Source organism: Theropithecus gelada, chromosome 8 (assembly GCF_003255815.1).
Source record: "Theropithecus gelada isolate Dixy chromosome 8, Tgel_1.0, whole genome shotgun sequence".
NCBI classification, from domain to species: Eukaryota; Metazoa; Chordata; class Mammalia; order Primates; family Cercopithecidae; genus Theropithecus; species Theropithecus gelada.
The window spans coordinates 21,166,641-21,191,839 of NC_037676.1; the positions used below are offsets into that span (position 1 = coordinate 21,166,641).

Sequence of the window (25,199 nt, forward strand, 5' to 3'; positions counted from 1 at the left end):
AAAAAAAAAAAAAAAAAAAAAAAAAAAAAACCACAGTTTGAGGTGCAGCTGATCTCTATAGGAAAAATATAAGCCATGCCTGCATGAGACACAGCTGGGCTTGCTGTTCATGGTCATTAGTCAAGAGTCTCTCTAGCCTCAGAATGAGTAAGGCTAAAATCTGTTCCCTTTACCCTGCCCTATTTTATGTAAATAAATAAATCTCCAAAATGTTCTACTGTACCATATCTATAAAGCTTAAGTTCTTAAGAATTTTCATCCAAGCTGGGCACGGTGGCTCACGCCTGTAATCCCAGCACTTCGGGAGGGTGAGGCCAGTGGATCACGACATCAGGAGATTGAGACCATCCTGGCCAACATGGTGAAACCCTGTCTCTACTAAAAATATAAAAATTAGCTGGGTGTGGTGGCGCGTGCCTGTAATCCCAGCTACTTGGGAGGCTGAGGCAGGAGAATCGCTTGAACCAGGGAGTTGGAGGTTGCAGTGAGCTGAGATCACGCTGTTGCACTCCAGCCTGGTAGACAGAGCAAGACTCCATCTCAAAAGAAAAAGAATTTTCATCCTGACCAATCTGGGTGACCAGTCAGTTAAATTGGTTTAGGAAGAACTTGCCCTAGATTGGTTGATGCATAATTTTTATTTTTACTAATTATCAGGGTTTTCTCTCTGATCTCTGCATTGAAAATTATTTCCTAAGCCATAAAGATTTGTTGAGGTACCATTCTAGAATCCCCAATATTCATTCTAGTTGTTATAGTAACAGTGGAACCCAAGTTTCTCCTAAAGCATTACTCAGCTTTCCTTGCCCAGGCAGAAAAGATGTCAGAGGGAGGGTGAACCCAGGGCCCATCTGTGGGTATGGGCTCCAATTTCCTAAATTGTCTGTGGTTATAACCATGGCTTCCACCTTGTCTGGCACCCGGTCCACATCTTTTCTGAGATCTGCTAGAAGGTGAGTAAAGGACAGCATAGGAAGGCCCAACAGTGGATTGAGGAGGGTCGGGTTATCTGGAGGACAGGGCCCAAAACTGGCTTCCCACAGTCCCTTTCAGTATTGCTGTGATGAGATGCCCGGAGGAAGGCTGTCAGAAAGAGCAGATGTGTGTAGAGGAAGAAAGTTGTGTAGTGGAAGGACAGTGTTGTTTACTCTTATCTTGAGTGTGAGTAGAGAACTGTATTAACAATAGGGCTTTGTGCCATTGACAGAGTGTGAAAAAGGGAGCCTATATTACATTGGGGCTTGGGACCTGACCTGCCTATATCTAGCCAGCCAGAGTGAATGGGGTCAGTGTTAGCTGCCTTCATCTATGCAGTCACAAAGGTAAAGATGATACTGGAGAGTATATTCCCTCCCAGGAGGCCCTGGCCTCACACCCCTGCCACCTTGGCAAGACCTGCTAAATAACACCTTTGTCTGAGACAGGGTTATGCCTCATCTCCTCTTCTATGCCCTCATGACAAGTCTAGGTGGCTTCAGATCAAGAAGCGAGGCCATGGAGGTGGACTGTCCCTCTGAGCGGCTCTAAAGTAGGGCCCAGCACACTGCCTTCCGTAAGTTCTTGCCCACATTCCTTCATTCCCTTGAGGTAGATGTCTCCAAATACTCTTAACATGAAATGCATGTAATGAGGAGCAGGCCTATCATAGATCTTGATTTGGGGCAATAAAGATGTGTTTTTGTCACAGAACTTTTGAGGATGACATTGTAAATCCCTAACTTTTCTTTTCTTGGTGCATGGTGACCCCAATCGCTGTTTTTTTCCAATAGATCTGTCAGCAGACATTTTCCAAGAAGGGGTCCCAGTATTCCTTCCTAAATGGTGAGGTGGTCAGATGTCAGACTAACTGGTGGTGTGATGTTTTTTTCAAGGTTCTTCTGAATGATGGATTATTTGCTTGTGCTTAGAGATTGCCTACTTTTTCTTGCTTTCAGTTATGTTGAAGAAAGTGGGGGAAATGTTGCTTATTGGCCGAAATCATCTAATGTCTTTTTTGTGAACAAGAAATTAATTGGTTAGGACTTTTGACTATAAATTAGAGGTCATCTTAAGATTTTTAAAAAAGAAGAAAACACCCTTAAAATTAAATGAAAACTGTATTGGCTCCCTGTGTCTTTATTTCCTGTATTTTCTGGTGGAGGTACTTATATTTGGCCTTTACTCATTTAACAATTCCAGAGGCCAGGAGAAAGCCTGGCTTTTGATATCTGGTCTCTGACGATGCCAAGGAATTCTCCTCCCAAGGGAGGGAATCCCATTGCAATAAAAAGGACCTCTTTCTTTCCTCTCTCCAGCCCTTTCGTTTTAAAGCAGCTATGGTGGCCACAACGTGTTTCTGTGTCTCCCAACTCAGAATCCACTCCCCAACCCTGGCCTCCTTCTTGCTCAAGTCCCAGTCCCCTCTGCAGCTTCTCCAATAGAGTCTGCTACTTGAAGAAAAGGAATAAAGACATCCCAGAAAACATACATTCTTTACCAAGGATAAAAACAGTTTTGTATTCTTGTAATTTAATGACCGTGCATGTGATCCTAATAATAGACATGGTGAATTCCATCTTGGAGAAGTCAAGGCAGCCAAAGAGGATTTGAACGTGGAGCTGGCCTACCAAGAACGGGAAGTGTCAGACTAGCCTTTTCATTCCTCTGAAAAGTAGAAATATGAGGTGCTGTGGATTCACAAGGAAAAACAAGCTCCCCTGCGCAAGTGGGGAATTGGGGATACAGAAAGCCGGGGCCCTGGAGAGTAAAGTGTGTCAGTGACGGGACTCTACAGGTTATGGCAGTACAGGTAGAAGGGCTAAATCCAGCACTGCCAGGCCCCAGTGAGATGACTTTTACACTAAATACAGCCACGTTAAGGGCCACAGTGCAGTTTACAGGCCAGAAAACAGGCCCAGGTTTCTTTTTTTTTTGAGACGGAGTCTCGCTCTGTCGCCCAAACTGGAGTGCAGTGGCCAGATCTCAGCTCACTGCAAGCTCCGCCTTTTGGGTTAACGCCATTCCCCTGCCTCAGCCTCCCGAATAGCTGGGACTATAGGCGCCCACCACCTCACCCGGCTAGTTTTTTGTATTTTTTTTTTTTTTAGTAGAGATGGGGTTTCACCGGGTTAGCCAGGATGGTCTCGATCTCCTGACCTTGTGATCTGCCTGTCTTGGCCTCCCAAAGTGCTGGGATTACAGGCTTGAGCCACCGCTCCCGGCCACAGGCCCAGGTTTCTAATTTCCAATAAGATGAGTATGCATTGCGTTCTTTGTTATCCCAATGGCATCCTGATGTAGCAATGTCCCTACACCTTAGCTAAACCTTCAGTAAAATTAGGTAAGATTTGCCCATATTTCTGGAATTGTGGAAAGATTTTAAATAGCCTGGAAATGAAGGACTTCAGTGCAAATTCATATTAACCTGTTGTTCCATCTAGATCTGCTCCTCACTTTGTTGCCTGCTGCATGTAATTGCATGGTCTTGCCTTTTTTTTTTTTTTTTTAATTACAGCTTTCAGGCTTTAGAAAGAAAATGTAATTTTGATACAGTGGATGAATAATTTAATGGTAAATGAAGCAGACTTTTTAATGTTGATGCTGTTAAGGAGAAGGTTAATCATAGAATTCAAGGAGGTGGGAAGACAAAGTTATTCTTTGTTTGGAGGCCAGAGCCGTACCTTATGGTATCCACTGGGCCAGCAGATCAGCCCTCTTATCCTACCCATCGCAGTCTACCTGAGCTGGGAAAGAAGGCTGATGCAGACCTAATTTCCCAGCTCCTGGGTCTGTGCCCTCCTTTGTGGCTGAGTTGACTTGGCTAGGTTTTCCCTCTGAGGTCATCACTTATTTATCCTTCCCTTATAAAATCGACTTTCTAGAGCTGACAGCCACTTGTTTGTTTCATCTTTCCTGAGAACTAAGAGAGGTTCACCTAGCTCAGTTCTTCTCAAAGACACCCCATCTGTGCATTGTGCTTATTTTCTCATCCATGAAAAGAGGAAGAGAGAACAGCCGTGGATGTGATGTCAGCATCAAAACTTCCTTGAGGACAGGAGGGATAAATTGGGCAAACGGCTGAGTTCTCCCGCAGCCTTTGGGAGACTGGCCCTGAGAACCCAGAATAGATGCCTATTACATCATGCATGTGCTATGGAAAGGTCTGTGCCAGGCAAGCCTGAGAGCCTCATTCTCTATTCCTATGGGGTTCCATGCACCTAACCTGGCTGCCGGGCTCCAACACCCACCATACTTGACCTGTACTGGGCATTTCCCGCCCCCCAGATCCCTCACTCTGTATACAGTGAGTCTACCAGAAATCTTGAATTCCAGATGAGCCAGGTCATGCCATTGTCAGCATAGAAGGCCCTTTGAAGCCCCAAAATGGGTCATTTGCACTCTCTTCTTCTGCCTGCTCCTGTTCCCATGAGTGGTTGGCATGGAAAGGGCCATCAGTAGAACTTGGCTGGCAACACTTGCAGGAGCAGGAATCAAGAGAGGACCCAGGAGAAAGGAATGGAGCCCAGGGGATGAAACATAGTCCAGATTCTTGCTGGTGTGTCCATGTGACTTGGTTTCAATTCCTCACCATTGTGTCACTGTGGCCTTCTAGAGAAGTCCAAACTGCTGGAAACGGGCAGTGCTTTCTGTGCTAACCCCTTCTGGTCTAACTGCTCAGCTTAGAGGAAGGAAGAAAACACTCAGAATTCTGAGAGCAAAACCCCCCAAAAAATCTACTCAAAGCACCTGAAGTTCATCCCTGGGGAGGAGAAGAAAGGAAGAGCAGATGCCCTGTATCTCCATGGGAATACCGAGGCACAGAGCTAGGGCTGCCTAACTGTCCAGGGTAGATCTCAGAGGGTGACTCATCTGAATTGCCGATTCCAAGCACCAGAGCAAGGTGCTCCTCAAGAACTGAGTCCGGGTTCATGTCTTCTGGGACCCCTGGCTTCCCTCTTCCCACTTGAGAACTAAAACTGGGTGCTCTGCCCACCCCGCTCACCCCGCCTTCACTTCAGTGCTCTTTCCCCTCATCTGTCATCCTTGGTGACAGAGGTTGCTTTTCAGAGTGACCCGCATTCCACCACCTTCTCCCCCTCCCTGTGAAGAGCCACATTTACTGGTAGTCCCCTGGCTCATCCTCCCCTGCAGGCGGGGGATGGGGGGCAGGGGATGTGGACAGACCCCTGTTGATGGTGATGTTGGGGACTACCCACAGAACAAAAGGTGCAGCCTCAAGGGCTTGAGCTGGGGATACTGGTGCCTGGGATCAGGTAGCTGGGAAAACAGGGCAGTTACATAACTCTGTTTACTGTGGCTCAGGTGGCTCTGAGAAGGCAGAGGCAGCCCCCGACAAAGGGCAGTGCCAGAGGTGGGGAAGCGGTGACTCACAGGGAGGGAGGTCCCTCTTAGACAGGGGAGTCATGCTTGCAAAGGGGAGAGTGCAGTGGGATTTGGAAAGGAAAGGAATCTGTTCTGTTGTTGACAGCCAGCTGGCCAGCCGCCTTATCTAGGACCATCTTCCCAGCCTTAGCCTCTCCCTAACCATGCCAGCTGTGGAGGTAGCAAGGGAAGCTGAGCTAGAGGGAGGCGTCGGGAAATCTGACACCTGGTTCCTGGCTCGATCTCCAAACCTTGCTACCTTTCCCCCCTTAATCTACTTTTCAAAGAGAACGAATTATTCTCTTTAGATAAGGGCAGAAAGGGAGGAATCAGTCAAATTTCCTTATGTTTTCCCTGTTCTGTGGCCCTCTGTCTCCCATCCTCTCGGCTGTGAGGCCGGATGGGCACCACGGAACACGGTGGATTCTGACCTGAGAGAGGTGATAAACCTGGCAGAGCCCAGGCCTAAGCAGACAGGCAGAAATCAAAGCGGCTCAGGAAGAAAGCTCAGGTCTCCCGTAGACCTACCCCGCCTCCTCCTACAAAGCTGTTTACTCAACTCCCGATTCCCATAGAGATGAAACTGGTGGCCAGTCCCCAGCTCCTTGCCCATGGCTGCCACCTCCCTTTGTGAGAAACAGGAAGTGGGGAATTTTGTCAGCTCAGCTGCACCCTCTACACTAAATATTTATCTTGGAGTCCAGGTCAGAGCCCTAGAGAATAAGAGAAGCTTGCTGCTGGTGAGGGGGTATGGCCAGGATTCCTGGAGTCGGAAGAGCTTCAGCTTCACCATCTTGGGAGAAGAAGGAAGAAAGTGAAAGTGATGTGGTCCTTCTTAGTCCCAAGGACCCTGACAGGTGGGAAAAATGCGTGTCTAAGAAAATGGGCACCTATTTTATCCCTGAGGGAGGGAAGAGGCTACCTGGGGTGGGTAAGCAGGTATCTAAGCTTCAGGGGAGGGGCAGTGCACTGCTGCCTCCCTCAAGAAGTGTCCCAGGGTTCCTCCCCTGCTCAGCTGTCCTCCACAGCAGTGCCCCCGCGATCCCCATCTCTCCACCTTCCTGGAGAGGCAGGTTCTTGGAAGGAGTCTTGAAGGTCATCTTGTTCACCTCCCGCTCAGTGCAACAGTTGCCTTTACATAGATGCCCCAGGATTGGCAGACTCAGAACCCCTGGAATCATGTAAAAATGTTTCCTGGGAAGCCTTGGACTTGCTTCCCTATGATGTGTCCCCCAATGGTCCCACTGCTGCTGGTGCGGCTGTCTGTGTCTACATGGCAGCCCCGCAGGCGCAAGAGGCCAGCAGGCCTATCTGAAGCTTCTCAACCCAAACATCTCCTCCAGCTTTCACGTGTGATGTCCTTTCAAGGCAACTGGGGAGAGCTCCTTTACCTGAAGGAGGGAGAAGATAAGGCTAAAGCAGTAATGGTGGTAGGGACTGAAAATCGCTTAGTCTTTTCTCCACTCTCTTTCCTTCCAACCTTTGAGTTGAGCGGTGAGTTTGGAAAACACTCCAAAGCTCTTGGTGGCCTCTGGCACCAGTCTGACACCCAGTAGGAATGCAGGAGATGACATTAGTTTTCATAATTTAGCATTGATCACGCCCAGCTCCTATCTAAAGTTGATCAGCAACTATTTGCTGGTTGGTTGGTTTGGGGCTTGGGGATCCCTGAGCCAACCCAAGGGCTAGAAAGGATTCCAGAGTGTTTCCAGGCCGGTCAATGCTCCTTAGGCATTCCCGCTTTCTGAAGCAGGCCCTGTGCCACACAGAGGCTTGGGGCAGAGACAGGGAGAGGGGATGGCCAGAGTGGATGCGGAGCAAGAGGGCTGGGGCTCTAGGGACTCAGCTCGGAGCAGCGAGAACAGCGGAAAAGCAGGCAGATCAAAACAAACACAATGTCCGGGAACACCAAGACCCTCCTAATCCCATCCCCGAAAAAGGGACCCCACCCTTATCCTCTCTAGGGGCGCGGCACGCCCAGGGGGGCCGCTCCCTTGGGCTGATTTCCTCCCTGTGCTTGCACGTGTGTGAGCGTCCCCACGTTTGCAGTGCACGAGCGCCTGTTTGTTTGCACACGCCCGGCCGCGCGCCGCCGCAGGCACACCCTCTCCCCCAGCGCCGACGGGCGGCGGGGCCTTCCCCTGGTCAGCTCTGCCACTCTGCCCGCGGGGCGCCCTCATCTCGCTCCCGGCCTGTCCGCCTCCCCCGGCCTGCCCAGTTCACCACTCCTGCCCCCTTGTCCGGGCTCCGCCCGGTTCACCACTCCTGCCCCCTGTCCTGGCTCCGCCGCGCGGCCGCTCGCTTCCCACAATCTGGAAATGTCGCTGGAAACTCTGAGTGGCCCGCGTCGGGCCGCCCGACCCCTCCCAGACGCCAGCCCCGCGGTAGGGGCCGGGATGGCAGCTGGGAAACCAGAGAGAGCTCCCCGGGGACCCTCGGCGGCCCCTCCCGGCGCCGCCTCCCGCCGGCCCGGCCTCCTCTGCAGGGGACCAGTGTCCCCGCGCGCGCCCCGACGGACGGAGGGCACTCGCACGCCCCTCCTCTCCGGCCCAGCCCAGGCCCGCAGTCCAGATCCGAGACCCAAACTCCGCCCGCCCCGCCGCGAGACTCTCACGGTCCTGCCTCCAGCGCGCGCCCCCTCGGCCTCCCTCTTCCTCGTCGGGCGCCCAGCCTGGCCCGGCCCGTCCTGACCCGGTCACGAGGGCCGCAACGGCCCGCGCTTCTCCCTGCCCTTCTTCCCCGAGCGCCCGCGCCAGGCAGCAGCCGGGCAGGGATGCTCCTGCGCTCCCGGACGGCCTCGGGCCCAGCCACCTGCTCGCCGGGGAAGGTAGGTCCGGGGAAGGAGGGGCGGGGAGTAGGCGACGCCGCGGGAGGGACCCATGCCCAACCCCAGGGGACCTCACCGAGTTCCTCCCCGGGGTCCGAGTCCCAAACTCTGGGAAGAGGTGGGAAGTACCCCCCATCAGCCCTCATACCAGAAAAAGCGAAATTCAAGAAACCTGTCCTTGTACACGTGGCCTTGTGGCTGAGAAATACCTGGGTAAGCGCTTAGGGCCAGGCCCCCAAGACCAGGGCAGTGTTCAGAGCAGGAAAGCCGGTGTCTGCCCCAGCAGAGCTGCCTCCCCTCTCCCGATCCCGGGACCTCGCCCGCTCCCGGGGCTGGCTGCCTGCGTGGAGGGGCGGCCTGAATTCTGGGAGGACCCCTCCGCTCTCTGCTACATGGGGGACCAGTCCCCAGATGCTGCCCTCTTCCTTGGAAGTCCTCCCTAAGTCTCCTGACCAGGCTGCCAAGAGAAGAACTCGGACCACCCTTCCCTGGAGGTTCCAGGGGGGTGTCACAGGGAGCAGGGTTGAGAAGGGGCAGATGGGGGCACCAAGGGTCAGCAACCTCTGACTACAGGTCGTAGGGGACCTCCTCCCCTGCCCATCCTCCAAGAGAGCAGTTCTCACTGAGCACGAGGTGGGCGGGGAGGTCAGGGAAGGAAGGCGCTGTCAGCTGATGGCCCAGGCAGCCGCTGCTGACCGGCAACTTGGCCCGAAGCAGTCAGCTGGGCAGGGAGGGGCGCTGCGAGGAGCCAGCCGGCTCCAGGCCTCCTGAGGTTCCACCCCACCCTGCCTCAACTTCCCCCTGCAAGGGGAGGTGGAGTGTGGGGACTGGGGTGTGTCTGCATGTTTTGCTTTGGTGGGAGTCCTAATTGGACCCAGCTGGGGAGCTGCTCCTCCTCCAGCCTCAGCCCTCCACTTCCCACAGTCAGGCATGGGCACAGAAGAGCTGTGTCGCAGCAACTCGAATGTCAGAAGTCCCCACAAACTCAAACCAGAGACAGGGAGCTGCCCCCAGCCTTGGCTGCACCCTCGCCAGCCCTGGGCAGGAGCTGGGTCCAGGGGATGAGTCATCCCAGCCTTATTCTACCTTCATCCCCTCCGGGCCCCCCAAGTCTTACACTGGTCATATGACTGCACCTCCCACCACTGTTCAGCTGACACCCCTCTGTACCCACAACCCCTGTGCAGCTCATGTGGTCTGCCCAGTGGCCCCCCCAGAAGTCATATTCACAGCTCTGCACCCAGATTCCAACACACACATACACACACAGCTCCTCCCGATGCATTTGCAGCCCTCCCTGAGAGCCCCCAAGGGCCCCACAGGCACAGGCAAATCTGATTCCATCCAGTCCTGGGCAGTGGCGGAGCTTGGCTGTTTCTGGTCCAGTCCCGCAGCCAAGATGAGGAGGGATGGATACCATAGCACAGTGCTCTGGGTCAAAAAGCGCGCTTGGACACCCCAAACTGGGAGCCCCTTTTTGTCCTCTTGCACCCACCCTTCTGGGCTCCCCTCTTGCTCCTCCATTCCCTGGGTGCCTGGGGCTCCCTTCCCCTTCCCCAGCCTTGGCATGAGGCGGAAGAAGCTGGCTGCGGGCAGGCATGGTGCTGCCAGGGAAGACCCTCCACTCACAAAACAGCCTGGAGTGGCGGGAGAAAGTGGAGCCAGGGTGCGCGTGTGTGTGCGTGCACACGTGGCCACATGCAGAACACCCCAGAGCACTCAACACCACCTCTCCGTGGGCATGAGCAGGTCCAGCTTTGCCCGCACCCACCGCTTCTCTCTACACCCACCCAGAGCCCTCTGAGTCCTCATTCTGTGAAGGAGGCCAAAGAAGGGCCCGATGTTCCCTGTGACCTCGCAAGAGTGGGTCTTCCTGCCTGGAAATGCCCCCGATGCTCCCCGTGGCCCTGTCGGGCTTAAGGCCCTGCTGGCTGCTTCCTAGAGGGCAGTGGGCGGGTGGCTGAGTAATCCCATGTGCCTGCAGGCAAGAGATGCCCACACAGGGCCTGGGGGAGGCAGAGGGAACTGAAACAAAGTCCTGGCCCAGGCCCTCGCTCTGCCAGCTGCCCCAGTTCCCTTGCGCCTTCCCTCTGGGGGAGTGGGGAAGCCGGCTGCACCCGTGCAGGGAGAGCCCCACGGGCTCCTGGCCAGCCCCTCCCCTCCTCCTCACCCAAGCTCCCCCTCCCCCACTCCCACCCAGAGCTCCTGCCCTGGGCCTAACAAGTGGCCCATTGTGCCTCTGGGAGCCGGCAGGCACGGGCAGCCTGCAGGCGGGTGCCTGGCGTGGTCTGTTTCCTGGGTCCTTGAGCTCGCACCCAGCTGATCCTGACCCCCTCCCACAGCCGGCCCCTCCTCCCCTATCCCAGGGTCGAGCCAAGAGGGCATGGGCAGCCCGGCCTAGCAGGGCTTTCCCTTCCTTCCTCCTTCCCCACAGAGGACACGCAGAGGAGCAGCTGGCTCGCCCTGAGTCCTCCAACCTTAACCCAAGCATGCAGGGCCCACCCCGAAGCCTCCCTGCTGGGCTCAGCCTGGACGACTTCATCCCTGGCCACCTCCAGTCCCACATAGGGTCTTCCTCCCGGGGGACACGGGTGAGTGAGTCAGTAGGAAGGAGGGTGTCTTGGGGGTCCAGAGTTGGTTGGGACGCTAGCTAGTCAGGTGGGGGCAAGAGGATGAAAGGGATGGAGGGAGGGCTGAAGAGAGTTCTGGGGGGCCTCGCTGGTTTCCCACAAAATCGTCAGGTGGGCCTGGGACCATCACCGAGGGGTATGGGCTGTGCCTAGTAGCCATCCCTCCTTCCCACCCTGCCGGGCCCTGAGCTGCCGCTCCTGGCCCCTCCCCGCAGGTGCCCGTGATCCGGAATGGTGGCTCCAACACCCTTAATTTCCAGTTCCACGACCCCGCGCCCAGGACTGTGTGCAATGGCTGCTACACACCAAGACAAGATGCTTCCCAGCACCCGGGTAGGTCTGCTCAGGAGCCTCATGCCGGAGATGGAGGGTCAGGGCCCTGCCATCTGGCACTGCCTTGTGTGGAGCGAGAGGGGCAGCAGCGGGAGATGGGGTTCTTGAGGCCATGAGGAGGTTCCTCAGAGGCCTCTGGGCTCACTGCGAGCCTCTCCCTGCGGAGCCTGCTGACTCTGCAAGAGACATCATCCGCCTGGGGAGAGCAGGCTGACGCATCCCCTCCCCTGCCCTCCAGCCCGGTGCCAGGGAAAGGAAGTGTGCAGGAGCCCTGGGCGCCGGGGGACCTCCTGCAGGGACTGGAGATGGAAGGGTGGAGGTGATGTGGGTATCTGTTGGCTTGGGAAGGGGTGGAGACTGTCCCATTCAGGCCCAACAGGCTGCCCAGCAGGAGTTTAGAGAGGCAGCTCTAGGTCCCGGTCCAGAGGTCCTGGGAACTCCTGGGTGCAGGCCAGCCCTGAATATGTCTCTCCTAAAGTGGCATCTTTTATGCAGCATTCCCATGAGACAGGTGCTGTGTAAAGGAATTTATTCATTTAACAAACAAGAATCCAGCCTGGGCAACATAGCAAGACCCTGTCTCTGTCAGTCTGGGTGACACAGCAAGACCTTGTCACTTAAAACACACACACACTGGGAGGCCGAGGTGGGTGGATCACCTGAGGTCAGGAGTTCAAGACCAGCCTGGCCAACATGGCGGAACCCCGTCTCTACTAAAAATACAAAAATTAGCTGGGTGTGGTGGTGGGCGCCTGAAATCCCAGCTATTTGGGAAGTTGAGGCAGTAGAATCGCTTGAACCTGGGAGGTGGAGGTTGCAGTGAACTAGGATCCCAGCCTGGGCAACAAGAGCAAAACTCAGTCTCAAAAACAAACAAACAAACAAACAAAAAACACCCACAAAATTACGGAACACCCAGAGCATGCTGGCCACTGTAAAAACCCTTTACAAGGCTCACCTCATTTAACCCCTTGATATCCTGACAAAGTAGGGGTGATGATGACTGATAGCATCCCAGTAAGGAATCCCGCCCACAGAGACCTTCAGCCACCGAGGCTGAGCTGCAATTCACACCCTTGTCCATCTGGTCTTAAAGCCTTTATACTGCTGCCCTAGCTACTTAGAGGCTAACAGTTATGGGTAAGTTGAGGACTCAGTCACAACCATGTCTAGGGAATGGGTTTCTGACCTTCACTGACAGCCTCTCGACTGTGGGTCAGGCACTGTGCTGGGTACAGTCACACACACTAGTTGTCACTGAATCCTTGTCACGATGAGCCTTGTTTTACAGAAGTGGAAACTGAGACACTGCGAGGGTGACTGATGTGCCCCAGGCCTTGGCAGCCAGTAGGTGGCAGAGCTGGGGTCTGAATTCAAGTCTGTCCCCTCCAAGCCCAGCATCTTTACTGCCACACCCCAGCTGGGATGTCCCCTGCATTCTCTACAAGTAATCATTTCCAGACCTTATTCTGAAAGCACTTAGGATAGTCCCAGGAAAGAAGGATGGGGGTAGGGCCAGGCACAGCATTCTCAAAATCCATTTAAATTCACTTAAACAAACAAACTGAGTCATCCACTCAAACAAACTAGGCGATGTTGAAACTTTGAACCCACAGAGATCCATGCTCTGAGGAGCTAAGGGACACACAGGTTCAGGTGGAGACCACTGCCTTTCACTAATGCTCTCCTGCACGCACCCGACAGACCCCACGTGTTATCAGACCTGGCCAGGCCCTGGGAGCAAGCCCTCTGCAAGCACAAAGATCCCTGCCTCCCAGCATGCCCAGAACTGGTCAGCCACGTGGACCAAGGACAGCAAGCGTCGGGACAAGCGCTGGGTCAAGTACGAGGGAATCGGGCCCGTGGATGAGAGCGGAATGCCTATTGCCCCGAGATCCGTGAGTCCAGGGCTGGGGGCCACAGAAAGATGGGGCCCAGGGATCTACAGGAAGCTCGACTTGTGTGCATTAAAGTGGGGGTGGGGCAATAAAGGCCACACCCAAACCATCCCAGACTAAGCAGGGGTTCAACCGTGGTGGAGTTCAGGGGCCGTAAACCTCATGAAGCTACGGACACCCTTGTGTGCCTGAGTTGCTCAAGTGGTTTGTGCAGGGTACAGATCTAGAACTCCCATCAGTGTCTCAAAGGTAGAGAACCCCTGCTGTAAGGGCTGAGGCTGTGGGGCACCCTCTCTTAGTTTCATATCCCCAGGGCCTGTCACCACACTCATGAAATGGTTGCTGAATGAATGACTGACTGGCCGAATGAATGAGTCTTGTCTGAGAAGATCTCTCACTGTGGCAAGAGTGGAAGGATCCGGGGGTCCAGTTAGGACTGGGGATACCCTGCCCTTTTCCATCCACTTTCATGTCTTGACTCAGCTCCATTTTCTTTCTTTCTTTTTTTTCTGAGACGGAGTCTTGCTCTGTTGCCCAGGCTGGAGTGCAGTGGTGCAATCTCGGCTCACTGCAAGCTCCGCCTCCCAGGTTCACACCATTCTCCTGCCTCAGCCTCCCAAGTAGCTGGGACTACAGGCGCACACCACCACGCCCGGCTAATTTTTTGTATTTTTAGTAGAGACGGGGTTTCACCGTGTTAGCCAAGATGGTCTCAATCTTCTGACCTTGTGATCCGCCCGTCACAGCCTCCCAAAGTGCTGGGATTACAAGCGTGAGCCACCGCGCCCAGCGGCCAGCTCCATTTTCTCATCTGGAAATTGGAGATGGTAACATACCCTTCTTGCCTCCCAGGGCTGTTTTGAGGCTTGAATGAATCAGGTGATGCGAAACACGCATCTCACTCCTACATTATTACTATCAATTTTGGCCCAGGTGCAGTGACTCACGCCTGTAATTCCAGCACTTTGGGAGGTCAAGGCAGGAGGATCACTTGAAACCAAAAGTTCCAGACCAGCCTGGGCAACATAGTGAGACCCTGTCTCTAAAAAAATAAAATAAAATTAGTTAGGCAAGATGGTGCACACCTGTAGTTCCAGCTACTCAGGAGGCTGAGGCAGGACGATTGTTTGAGCCTAGGAATTGGAGGCTGCAGTGAGCTATGATCATGCCACTTCACTCCAGCCTGTGTGACACAGTGAGACCCTGTCTCCCCTCAAAAGAAAAATGTTCTTTCTAGAAACATTAGACATAAAGAAAAGCAAAGAGAAAAACTGTAAATTGCCCAAATCTCATAACATCATTATTGCATACACTTCGATGGACTTCTTGCCATGTATCTTACTTATATAGGATGTGTTACATGAAGCTATTGTTATTAAAGAGATCACAAGAGAAGTATTCCCCAGCTCACCTATCAGGGGTTCAGGGGTGGCCAGAGAAAGGACTCACTAGGGAGTCCTTTTGGGTGGCTTGCTATTGGGAGGGTGAATAAGCAGGGACAACTGACTTTGCATTTTCTGATCCCAGAGTGTTGACAGCCCCAGAGACTGGTACCGGAGAATGTTCCAGCAGATTCACCGGAAAATGCCAGGTAAGATACCCTTCCAGGGTCCTCGCCCTGCCAAAGTGGATTCTGGCCCCTGGGGCTTGGAGAGACAGGGAAAGAAAAGGGGACTTAGCTGCTCAACGGGTTCTTCTCCACCTCCCCCGAGGCTCTAATGAGTAGTCCTGAAAATAGGCTATCCCCTCCCTGTACTCGGAGCCAGCAGTGGTCTCTAGAGCATCCCCAGAAGGACATTGACCAGCCACTGTCCCCCAGTGTCCTCTGAGGGGACTGAGAAACCATTCCTTTCCTATAGTCCCTCTCTGATTTCCCTGCCGGGCTGGAATGCCACTGTTAGTGGTCATCCCCTTACTGGAAGCATTGTTTTCTTCCACAACTCAAAATGCAGCCAACCCCGGGGGTGCCTAGGAGCTGGCTCTGAGGTCACCCATCCATTCAGCGAGTCCTTGACCATCTATTGAGCATGGACCATGTGCTGAGCACTACTGTAGGTGCCAAAGATCAAAGGAAGTCACACACCTTTGATATGGCAGATGGTGGAAAGGGCTAGGGAAAAATAAAGCCAGACCAGGGGAGTGCCCCAAGCAGGGAGGCTGCTGCTTCACCCAGGAGGGGCCAGGAAGGCACTTGTAAGTGGCGTTTGATCAGACCACGGAGGGAGTGAAGGAGTCGGCCTGGCAGAGCTGGGGGGAGGATTCCAGCAAAGGGGGCTCCGAAGACCCAGAGGTAGAAGCATGTTCTGGACTAGCAAGGAGAACCTGGCCTGGAGCGAGGAGCATGTGGTGGGAGATGGAGTCAGAGAGGTGGTGGGGTCAGGGCATGTGGGGCCTCGTGGGCCTTTACAAGGACTTCAGCTTTTACGGTGCAAATGAGGAGGAGCCACTGAACGGAAGAGTGTCATGCTTTGACAGGTAATGGCTGAAAAGGTTGTGCCTGGCTGAGGGGTGGGGAAGGAGTGGTGGAAGCAGGGTGACCAGTTCCCTTGCCTGGTAAGGGCTAGGGAGAAAAAGCCGCCTTTACAACTTTGCTTTAATCCAGGCGAGAGGTAATCGTGTGTTAGACCAGGGTGGTAGCAGTGGCCCTGGTGGGACAGGGTGAGACTATGAATACATTGCAGTCACTGGAATTTGCTGATGGATTGGACGTGGCATGGAAGAGACAGTCAAGGATGGTTTAAACCTCAGCAAGTTGAAGATGGGAGTTGCCATTTGTCAAAACAGGAAAGACTATAGGAGGAGCAGGTTTAAGAGGCATTCACAGGCTGGGCGCGGTGGCTCACTCCTGTAATCCTAGCACTTTGGGAGGCTGAGGTGGGTGGATTGCCTGAGCTCAGGAGTTCGAGACCAGCCTGAGCAACACAGTGAAACCCTGTCTCTACTAAAAAAAACACAAAAAATTAGCCGGGTGTGGCGGCATGCACCTGTAATCCCAGCTACTCAGGAAGCTGAGGCAGGAGAATTGCTTGAACCTGGGAGGCGGAGGTTGCAGTGAGCTGAGACCATGCCACTTCACTCCAGCCTGGGCGATAGAGCAAGACTCTGTCTCAAAAAAAAGAAAAAAAGAAAAGAGGTGTTCAGTTTTAGACACGTGTTCCCTCTGAGTGAAGAGATTGAGTGAGCAGATGAATATCCAAGTCTAGTTCATGGGACAAGGTCTAAAACTGCAGATGGAAATACCTGGGACTCACTCAAAAGAGATTTTGGGACCAGCCTGGCCAACATGGCGAAACCCTGTCTCTATCAAAAATACCAAAATTAGCTGGGAGTGGTGGTGTGCACCTGTAATCCTAGCCACTCCAGAGGCTAAGGCAGGATAATTGCTTGAAGGCAGAGGTTGCAGTGAGCTGAGATCACCCCACAGCACTCCAGCATGGGCGACTCAGTCTCAAAAAAAAAAAAAAAGAGAGATTTTGATTTAAAGTTTCCCCAGCAATTCTAGTGTGCAGCCAAGATTGTGAATCATGGGAATAGATGGTGTTTTAAAAGCCTTAAGACTAGCTGGGTACGGTGGCACACAGCTATGGTCTCAGCTATTTGGGAGCCCAGGAATTCAAGTCCACCTTGGGCAACATAGCATGATCCCATCTCTGGAAAACTGGAAAACAACAATCCATAAGTCTAGACAAGATCACCTAGGGAGACAGAGAGACAAACAGACCCAGGACTGAGCCCCCACGCACCTGGATGCTTAGAAGTTTGAGAAATGAGGCGGAACCAATAAGGCAACTGAGAAGGTAGAGCCAGGGAGGTAGGAGGAAAACGGAGAGATCTCCCTGGGGCCAAGTGGAAAGGGAATTCCAAAAGGAGAATGTGACTGGTGGTGACAAATGCAGCTGATGGGTTGAGTAAGATGAAGACAGAATTGACCGTCAGATTTGGCAATGTGGAGGTCACCAGCATCCTTGATAAGAGTGGGTAGATGCGCAGTGGTGAGCAGAAGTCTGTTTAGGGAGACGGGGAGTAGGGGGATTGGAGATGGTGGAGGTCTTTATGCTCACTGATTACAGTTTGCTATGGGGGAAGCAGACAAATCGAGGAGTCGGAGGAGGGTGTGGGGTCCAGTGAGGGGTGATGTGGCTGGCGTTTAGGAAGGCGCCGTTGTAGCGTGTGTGTGTGTGTGTGTGTGTGTGTGTGCGCGCGTGCGCCGTGGGGAGCAGTGGGTCAGTAGCTCTTCCCAGGAAGAAATTCCCAGGCACCTTGAGGAGCTAGGAGTGGGTCTGGGCAAATGGGGAAGGAAAGCGTTTGGAAGAGGGTGCAAGTCGAGTTTCCCCAGCCTGAGTGGCGAGGGCAAGTCCACAAAGGTCGGGAGAGGGTGTGTGTGGGAACGGGGAGGGAGGAGCAGGAGGGCTTGGGCAAGGCGGCTGCCCTCTTGGCTCGCTTAGGCCCTAAGCCTGCCAGAGGCATTTCAAGCCCTCCAGAGAGCTGCCCTCCTAATTCCTTCCCTCCCTTGGGACATTCTTCAGGCCCTGACTCAGCCCTCAGCCCCTTGCTCTAGGGATGTTGGGAGCGGCTGTGGTTACCTCCCAGGGCACCCTGCCCTCGCTTTCTGCCCCGTCCCATGACCTGGTCCCTTTTGCTCCTGCAGACCTGCAGCTGGACTGGACCTTCGAGGAGCCACCCAGAGGTGAGTGGATGCGGGCCCACCTGCCTGCCATAGCTCTGCACCTGTGTCCGTCCCTCCCTGCGGCTGGGACCTGCAGCCCCGCCTGGCTTTGGGGCTCTCCAGTTGGCTCCGTTCAACTTGAGAGGTTTTTATAACTCATTTCCAGAGCACTTCAAATCCCCCGGTAGGTGGTAGTTAACAGCCTCAGCTTGTACCGGGAATGGGCGCCTTGCCACTCCTTGGCCGGGATTTCTCTGGGCCTCCCTTTCCTCATCTATAAGATGAGATCATCACCTACCGGAGTTGCTTTGAAGATTTAGTAAACGTTGTAAAGTTCTGGGGGCAACGCCCACGTTCAGTGTCCCTGAGCACCAACCACTCTGTCCCCACCATCCACCCAGGAGCAAGGGGGTGGTGCTGAAACCCTAAATGATCACCCAGGCACCCTCAGCCCCAGTTCCGGCCTGTCTCCTCCCACCTTCAATGGTTTCCTCGTGTACCTCCTCTGCAGACCCCAGGCATCTAGGAGCCCAGCAAAGACCTGCCCACAGGCCCGGCCCGGCAGCATCTTCCAGTGGGTGAGCATAGTGGGGAGGGGCCGAGGGCTGCGGAGAGGCGCGGCCCATGAGCCCCCATGGGATGGGCGCCCCCTCGTGGCCACAGCCGGCACAGCCTCGGAGCAGCAGCCGGCAGTGGGGTCTGACTTTCCTATCCCTCTGGGCTCTGTCCCATCTCTGGGTCTCCACCACCCCCATAGACTCTCTTCCCTACAGGGCCAAAGGGGATGGGAGGGCAGGAGTGGACCTGGCACCCGCTCCTGGTCAGGAACACCTGTGATGCGTTTGTGGTCAGTAGCAGGAACTCTTGCCCCAAAGATCCCACCGGTCTTGTGAGACAGGGAGCGGGTGAGACAGGGGCGGCCAGGGCAGCCATGGACAGAACTGTTGAGGGGAACTTGGACCTGGGGCTGTCCTCTTTGAAACCTGAGAGAAAACAGGGGATATGGAAGTACCCAAGTTCCTGCCTGATAGCACAGAGAGAGGAGCCCCTTGGAGGGATAAGGATGACATTCCTTTCCTCTGTACAAACCACAGGCCCCGCCGGGCTGCTGGAGCCCTGGCGGGGTCAGCACCACCGTGGGAATCAGGATCTTTGCTCTCAGAGTTAAATCCTTGAGTTTCTTATTCCCTTGCAGGGAGGGACTCATCTCATTAGCATGGCTGAAACTGGCCTGTGGCTCTGGGCAACGCTGCTAAGGTTCAGAGGCAAAGGGCTCAAGATGTGGACACTGAGTTCTGGGTTTAAGCCTGTGCACTGCCACTAGCCATGTGACTGTGGGCACCTCACTCAATCTGAGCCTCTGTGTCCCCATCTTTTAAGTGGTGATGCCCAGAGGGTTCAGTGTGATCATGTATGTATCATGCATCATGTTTTGCACATAGCAAGTCTGCACAACATTAGTAATATACAGGCTTAATTATGATTACAGCTTCCTTAGGTTAGGAATGACACATTCCATTCTCACCGTCCCTTTTATTATTACCAAAATCAGAATGGAGTCATAATTACAGCCAACAAATCCCAACCCTTGGTCAGACATTGCATTATTTGATAAGCCGGATGCAGCGGTTCCTCTCGGTGGAAACTTTCAAACAGAGACTGGAACGTTCCATGTAAGCCAGCCAGGAATGGGGCCCTGGAGGGGAGCTAAGGCAGATGTGACCATGCTGTACTGCAGTGGCTGGGGTAGTCTCACAGATGGAGTCACTGAATCCAGCACCCTCATGGAACTAGGCCCAGCGAGCAGAAATAACTTGCCCAGAGCTGCAGGGCAGGGCTGCCTCTGGCTTTCCTTGCCCGTGGGTGTACGATCACTCAGCCACAGCACCCAGAAAGACCAGCTTCTTCAAAGCTGAACAGATGCACATAGCCACAGTCATGGGGCCAGACCAAACACACGTGCAGGATTTAGCAAAATGGCCCGCAGGAGAGGGTCGGGCCACACCTGGAGCAAATATATGTGTGAGGCCTTCTCCCGGGCACCTCACACATGTTCTCTCACCAAATCATTTCTATATTACAGGTTCTGAGCCTGAGGCTCTGAGGGATCAGTAACTTGTTCAAAGGTCACACATCCACTAAACAATGGAGCTAGAATTAAAGCTTGGAGCTCACACACTTCCACAGTTTAGCCTTGCTTCCAGAGTAAGGGCAGGGCAGTCAGAGGCAGAGCAGACCCCACAGCAGGGACAAGGGCAGGGCGAGAGGGCTGTGTGCTCGCTTCTGCCTCAGTCTCCCTAAAAGGAAGCTGAAGAGATGTCCTTCCCTTTCTTCAGAAGAAGCTGGGACCACTCTGAAGAGTTACCTAGAAGCACCTTCAGCTACAGACCTGGAGCGTTCTCCACTGTGCTGCAGCCTCCAAATCAGGTAGCCCACCCAGCGTGTTCCCTGGTCAGCCCCAGCTGTATGCTGTATGGCCAAGCCCCTGTGCCACGATGTCCTTTCAGCTGGAATCCCTTGGAGGACACCGTGGGCCCACGGGAAGGGCAGGGGCCTGCAAGCCTGCATTTTGAGCCTGGCCAGTGTCCCAGTAGCCCTCTTCACAAGCTGACGCCCACCCACCTCCACGCAGGTGCCCAGACGCCGAGAAAAAGGAGACAATGTCTGGACAGAAGAGTCCTGGAACCAGTTTCTGCAGGAACTAGAGACTGGGCAGAGGGTGAGTGCTGACTGGCTCTCGGGGTGTGCACGCACCCTCAGCTGATACATTTTGGAAAGTGAGCTCACCTGCTCTGACACACCCTTTCTACCCTTCAGCCCAAGAAACCGCTGGTGGATGACCCTGGTGAGAAGCCCTCCCAGCCCATTGAGGTGAGTGCTGCAGGGTGCTGGGGACAGCAGCCTGATAAACCAGGGAGATTAGGGTTTTGGGGGCCCCAGTGACCACGGGCATAGGCCACCAACTAAGAGCTCTCTCTCCAGTCCCACATGGTTTATTTCTGTAATGCCAGCACTCGGGACAGTGGCTGGCATACAGGAGGCGCTCAGTAAACATGTGTTAAATAAATGTGTTGGCCAAAGCAGGAGCAGAGAAGGGAGTGGTCAGTGTGCACTGGGATTATCAGGAAATATTCTTGGAGGTGGAGCTGGACCCTTGAGAAGCTCTGAGGGCCTGATCCGGCGGAGACCCATAGCAGAGGCTGGCAGGAAGCAGCGTGAGGGTGGGGGCGCCAGTCCCTGGGGTGGCGGGGGAACCTGGATGGGCACAGCGAAGCCAGGCCTTGGAGGGCGGGAGAATTTGGGAGAGGAAATGGGGAGCCCCACTGGTGCTGGAAGAGAGACATAACTTGGCAGAAACTGGTAGAGCTGCGGAATGGCGGGATCAGGAAGCGCGAAGGCACTCGGGGGCTTGCAGGGCAGGTGAGAGGCCGCGGCGGGGATGCCCTCTTGGCACCCCGGGCCACACCTCCCGGCAGGAGCCCGGCCCGTGCGCTGAGGCCTGTCCTTACGCCGGCCCAGTGCGCCGGCCTGGCTTCTCACAGCCGACCTTTGACTGCTGCCCCCACCCCCACCGTGCGCTGCCCCTCACTGCCCAGCCTCTCCCCGCCCCCAGGTGCTGCTGGAGAGAGAGCTGGCCAAGCTGAGTGCCGAGCTGGACAAGGACCTACGGGCAATTGAGACCCGACTGCCGTCCCCCAAGGTGCCAGCCCCCTGGGTTCACCCGCGGGGCACGCCGTTGACCGCACGGTCGGGGCGGGCCAGGAGCCTTGGCGGCTGGGCTGGGCAGAGGACGGGCAGACGAGGTCAGGCCTCCGGCGGCGCGCACAGGCCTCGGGCCCTCCTGGGCGCTGGCGGGCTCGCTCCTCCATAAATAAAATACAGGGCGTCGACTTTCGCAAGTGACCCCGAGGAGCCTTTCTAAGCGGACTCCACGTCAGCCCAACGCCCGGGCTCCCGCCCCGTCCCGCCCCCGGGCCGCAGCCTCGGGGACCCCCGCCCCTTCCCCTAGTTCCCGCCCCGCTCCGGGATCGGCCGCGCGGGCGCCTCTAGGACCCCGCGTCCCGCCCGCTCTCCTCCCCTCCGGAGCCGCGAACTTTTCCGGAGGCGGCGGCCTCGACTGCCGCTGGGTCCCGGGGTCGCGGGCCCTGATTGCGCCGTCTCCCCGCACAGAGCTCGCCTGCGCCCCGGCGGGCCCCGGAGCAGCGGCCCCCGGCCGGGTGAGTGGGAGACGCGGGAGGAGGAAGGGGGCTGTCCCGGGCCGGGCGGGAGGGAACGTGGCGCGGCCGGGCGGGGCGGACGGGGCGATCGCGGGGCCCAGTCGGGGGAGGAGGGAACCGCAGAGCCCAGTGTCCGGGAGGGACCGCAGCGCCACTCTCTGCGGGACGCCGTTCCCGCGCCACCGAGGGCAGCTAACCCCGAGCGGAGGGCGAGGGTCGCGGCCGCCGGGGACGCGGCGCGGTTGGGGCGGCCCCGCCACGGCCCAGGCACTCCCGCTGGGCCCTGCCGGGCCTCACCCTTCCCGGCGCAGCGACTCGGGAAGTAGGACATCCTGTGGAGAGCCCAGGACCCGGGAGACGCCCTGGGAGGAGGCGGCAGGGATAGGGGCGATGGGGGTCAGAGCCGTCTAGGGGTGACCAAGGTGGGACGCGGAGCCCCAGGCTGGAGGCTCAGTCTCTGTGCCCCGTGCAGCCCGGCCTCAGCCTGGAGCTCCAGCTCCCCGAATGCACCTTACCTGGGTTCCGCCCGGTCCCTGAGCCCCCGCAGAATGGCTGATGGAGGAAGCCCCTTTCTAGGTCGGAGGGACTTTGTCTACCCTTCCTCAACCCGAGGTAAGGACCCAGCCGTGCTCTGTTTCTCACGGAGATGCCCACCCACCAGGCATGCTGGTGCCCCAGGGGTGGCAGGTCACAGAGCCCCTTGCTTCTGCCAGTGCCTGCCCTAGGTGGGGGTGCAACCGCATTCCAACCCCATCCACCAGGTTGGCCTCCCCAAACTGAGGTTGTGCTTCTCCACAGACCCTAGTGCCTCTGACGGTGGGATTAGCCCAGCCAGGAGGGAAGAGAAGAAGGTAAGGAGGGGACCAGGGTGTGGGGGACCTGGAGTGGTCCCAAGGCTACCATTCTGGATCTGCCACCCGCCCAACTGAGGTAGCCCACTCTGTCCTCTCCCCTGCCTAGAGGAAGGCCGCCAGGCTCAAGTTTGACTTCCAGGCGCAGTCTCCCAAGTAAGTGCCCTCCTCCCGCTCCCCTTCCACCGAGGCAGTCTCTGCCATCCCAGAGCGGGATGGGTAGGGGGACTGGGCTGCAGTGGGCATCCCTAATTGGTGAGAGGAATAAGGTGTACTGGGGAGGGTCTGAGGGGAAGGAGGCTTGGGAGGGCCTCAGCTTACCATGCGGTCCTCGCCTGCAGGGAGCTGACTCTGCAGAAGGGTGACATTGTCTACATCCACAAGGAGGTGGACAAGAACTGGCTGGAGGGAGAGCACCATGGCCGCCTAGGCATCTTCCCTGCTAATTATGTGGAGGTGAGCAGGAGGGACAAGAGCAAGCAGGGGTTGGGAGAGACTTGGGTTTCCTAAGGCAAAAAACTGTGAGGGGCTGGGCCATGTCTCAGGATTGTCCTTGGCCCCCACAGGGCCTGGCCCAGTGCTCTGCATGACCCCAGGAAATGTTTGCTAAATGAGGGTGGAGCCCAGCCAAGGGGAGGACCCAGCAGCCAGCTCCTCAACCCTCTGTGTCCCAGACTTTCACCATTCAGATCCATCTTTCTAAAGCTATCTTTGGGAATCACCCTAATGGCAACTAGCAAGAGTGGGAAGTATGCAACAGTTTATAAATCACATATACACACATAACCTCTTTCAGGTGTATTACTGCCCTGGTTCCTCTCACTTCCCAGAGAGTGATAGTTTATCTCTGTTTTACAGATGGGGATGCCAAGGTTCAGTGACAAGTTATTAGGTAAAAGATCTAGAATCTGAATCCAGGTCTTTTGATTCCAGAGACAGGTTCTGGGCTTGACAGATAAAGGGCAATAGGTGACTTTTAAGATACGTCAAGTTATCCAAATTACTGGCATAAAGATGTTCATTATAGTCTCTTACTATTGTTTTAATGTCAGTAAAATATGTAGTGATGTCTTCTCTTTCTTTCGTTTTGTTTTGTTTTGTTTTGTTTTGAGAGATGGAGTCTTGCTCTCGCCCAGGCTGGAGTGCAGTGGCGGGATCTTGGTGCACTGCAACCTCCACCTCCTGGGTTCAAGTGATTCTCCTGCCTCAGCTTCCCAAGTAGCTGGGACTACAGGCGTGCGCCACCACGCCCAGATAATTTTTGTAATTTTTTTTTAGTAGAGACGAGATTTCACTATATGTTGGCCAGGCTGGTCTCGAACTCCTGACATCAGGTGTTCCACCCACCTCAGCCTCCCAAAGTGCTGGGATTACAGGCGTGAGCCACCGCGCCTGGCCGATATGTTCTCTTTCATTCCTGATGTTGGCAATTTGTGTCTTCTCTTATTCTGGCTAGAGCTTTATTAATTTACTTGACCTATGGATTTTATTGATGTTTTTCTCTTGTTTTTGTTTTCAATTTCATTGATTTCTGCTTCTTTATTATTTCCTTATTTTTGCTTGCTTTAGGTTTAATTTGTTCTAAGTTTCTTAGGGTGAAAGTTTAGACTATTCATTTGAAACTTATTTTTCCCTAATGTAAGAATGTCAATGCTATACATTTCCCTCAGAATGCTGCTTTAGCTGCGTCTCACACGTTAATTTTTCGTCAACTCTGACTGTTTTCTCATCTCCTTCGCGACTTCCTCTTTGACCCATGGGTTGGGTTGTTGTTTAATTCAGGCTCTTGATTTGATAGATATCATTAGGCCTCCCTTGCCTGCCCAATAATCCACTTGGTCCTGAAATTTCACAAAGTATATACAGTATTTCACTCCACCAGTCATTTCTGTCTTTGTGTGAAATAGTTGATTGGCTGCTTGATTTTTATGGGCAGAGTGAAGCAAAGAGAACATGAGGATTCTGGGCTCCTGCTGGGGTAGATAGGGAGGAGGAACCAAGACACTGGAACCCAGGGACACCCGGTTCTCGGCAGTGAGAAAAGGGTGAATCCTCAGTTTTGGAACAGTTCCCCAAGTTTTCCCTGCTGCTTGGAATGCCTCATTTTCTTCTGTGGTCCAACTTAAACTCTCTAATCGGACTGGCTTCCATCTTTTCTCTTGGCGTTTTTCATTCAGTAATGCCCACTCCACATACCCCTATGGAAAATGTTTCTTCTGGGGAGCCTTCCCAGACTCCTCCCCATCCTCCAGCTCCCCTTGGCTGTGGCCACCCCTGGCTGCCCTCAGGGCTTGTTTCTGGTGTTTATATCTTTCTCTGCCAAGGGGCAGGCCCACCTTCTCTTTGCTGTCTCACAGGAACCCCCAGTCTGTGCTATGTTGATGCCCAGGCCAAATCTTTCTCATGACCTTTCTTC

At 54.8% G+C, this 25,199-nt stretch overlaps 1 protein-coding gene across 2 annotated transcripts in view; it reads left to right on the forward strand.

The window, feature by feature from the left end:
* The first annotated feature begins 798 nt into the window (after positions 1-798).
* SORBS3 (sorbin and SH3 domain containing 3) overlaps positions 799-25,199 on the forward strand; it is a 30,401-nt gene continuing 6,000 nt past the window's right edge. The window contains exons 1-17 of one of the 2 annotated variants that reach the window (XM_025394416.1): positions 799-953; positions 6,066-6,218; positions 10,623-10,779; positions 11,034-11,151; positions 12,856-13,049; positions 14,577-14,640; positions 17,698-17,736; positions 18,227-18,293; positions 20,052-20,142; positions 20,348-20,434; positions 20,533-20,586; positions 21,329-21,415; positions 21,886-21,932; positions 22,405-22,544; positions 22,731-22,783; positions 22,893-22,939; positions 23,125-23,239. In XM_025394416.1, the coding sequence (XP_025250201.1) occupies positions 6,112-6,218; positions 10,623-10,779; positions 11,034-11,151; positions 12,856-13,049; positions 14,577-14,640; positions 17,698-17,736; positions 18,227-18,293; positions 20,052-20,142; positions 20,348-20,434; positions 20,533-20,586; positions 21,329-21,415; positions 21,886-21,932; positions 22,405-22,544; positions 22,731-22,783; positions 22,893-22,939; positions 23,125-23,239 (1,467 nt within the window). In that variant the 5' untranslated portion in view covers positions 799-953; positions 6,066-6,111. Of the gene's footprint in view, positions 954-6,065; positions 6,219-7,472; positions 8,189-10,622; positions 10,780-11,033; positions 11,152-12,855; positions 13,050-14,576; positions 14,641-17,697; positions 17,737-18,226; positions 18,294-20,051; positions 20,143-20,347; positions 20,435-20,532; positions 20,587-21,328; positions 21,416-21,885; positions 21,933-22,404; positions 22,545-22,730; positions 22,784-22,892; positions 22,940-23,124; positions 23,240-25,199 lie in introns of those variants that run through there. The other variant, XM_025394417.1, reaches the window with a different exon arrangement.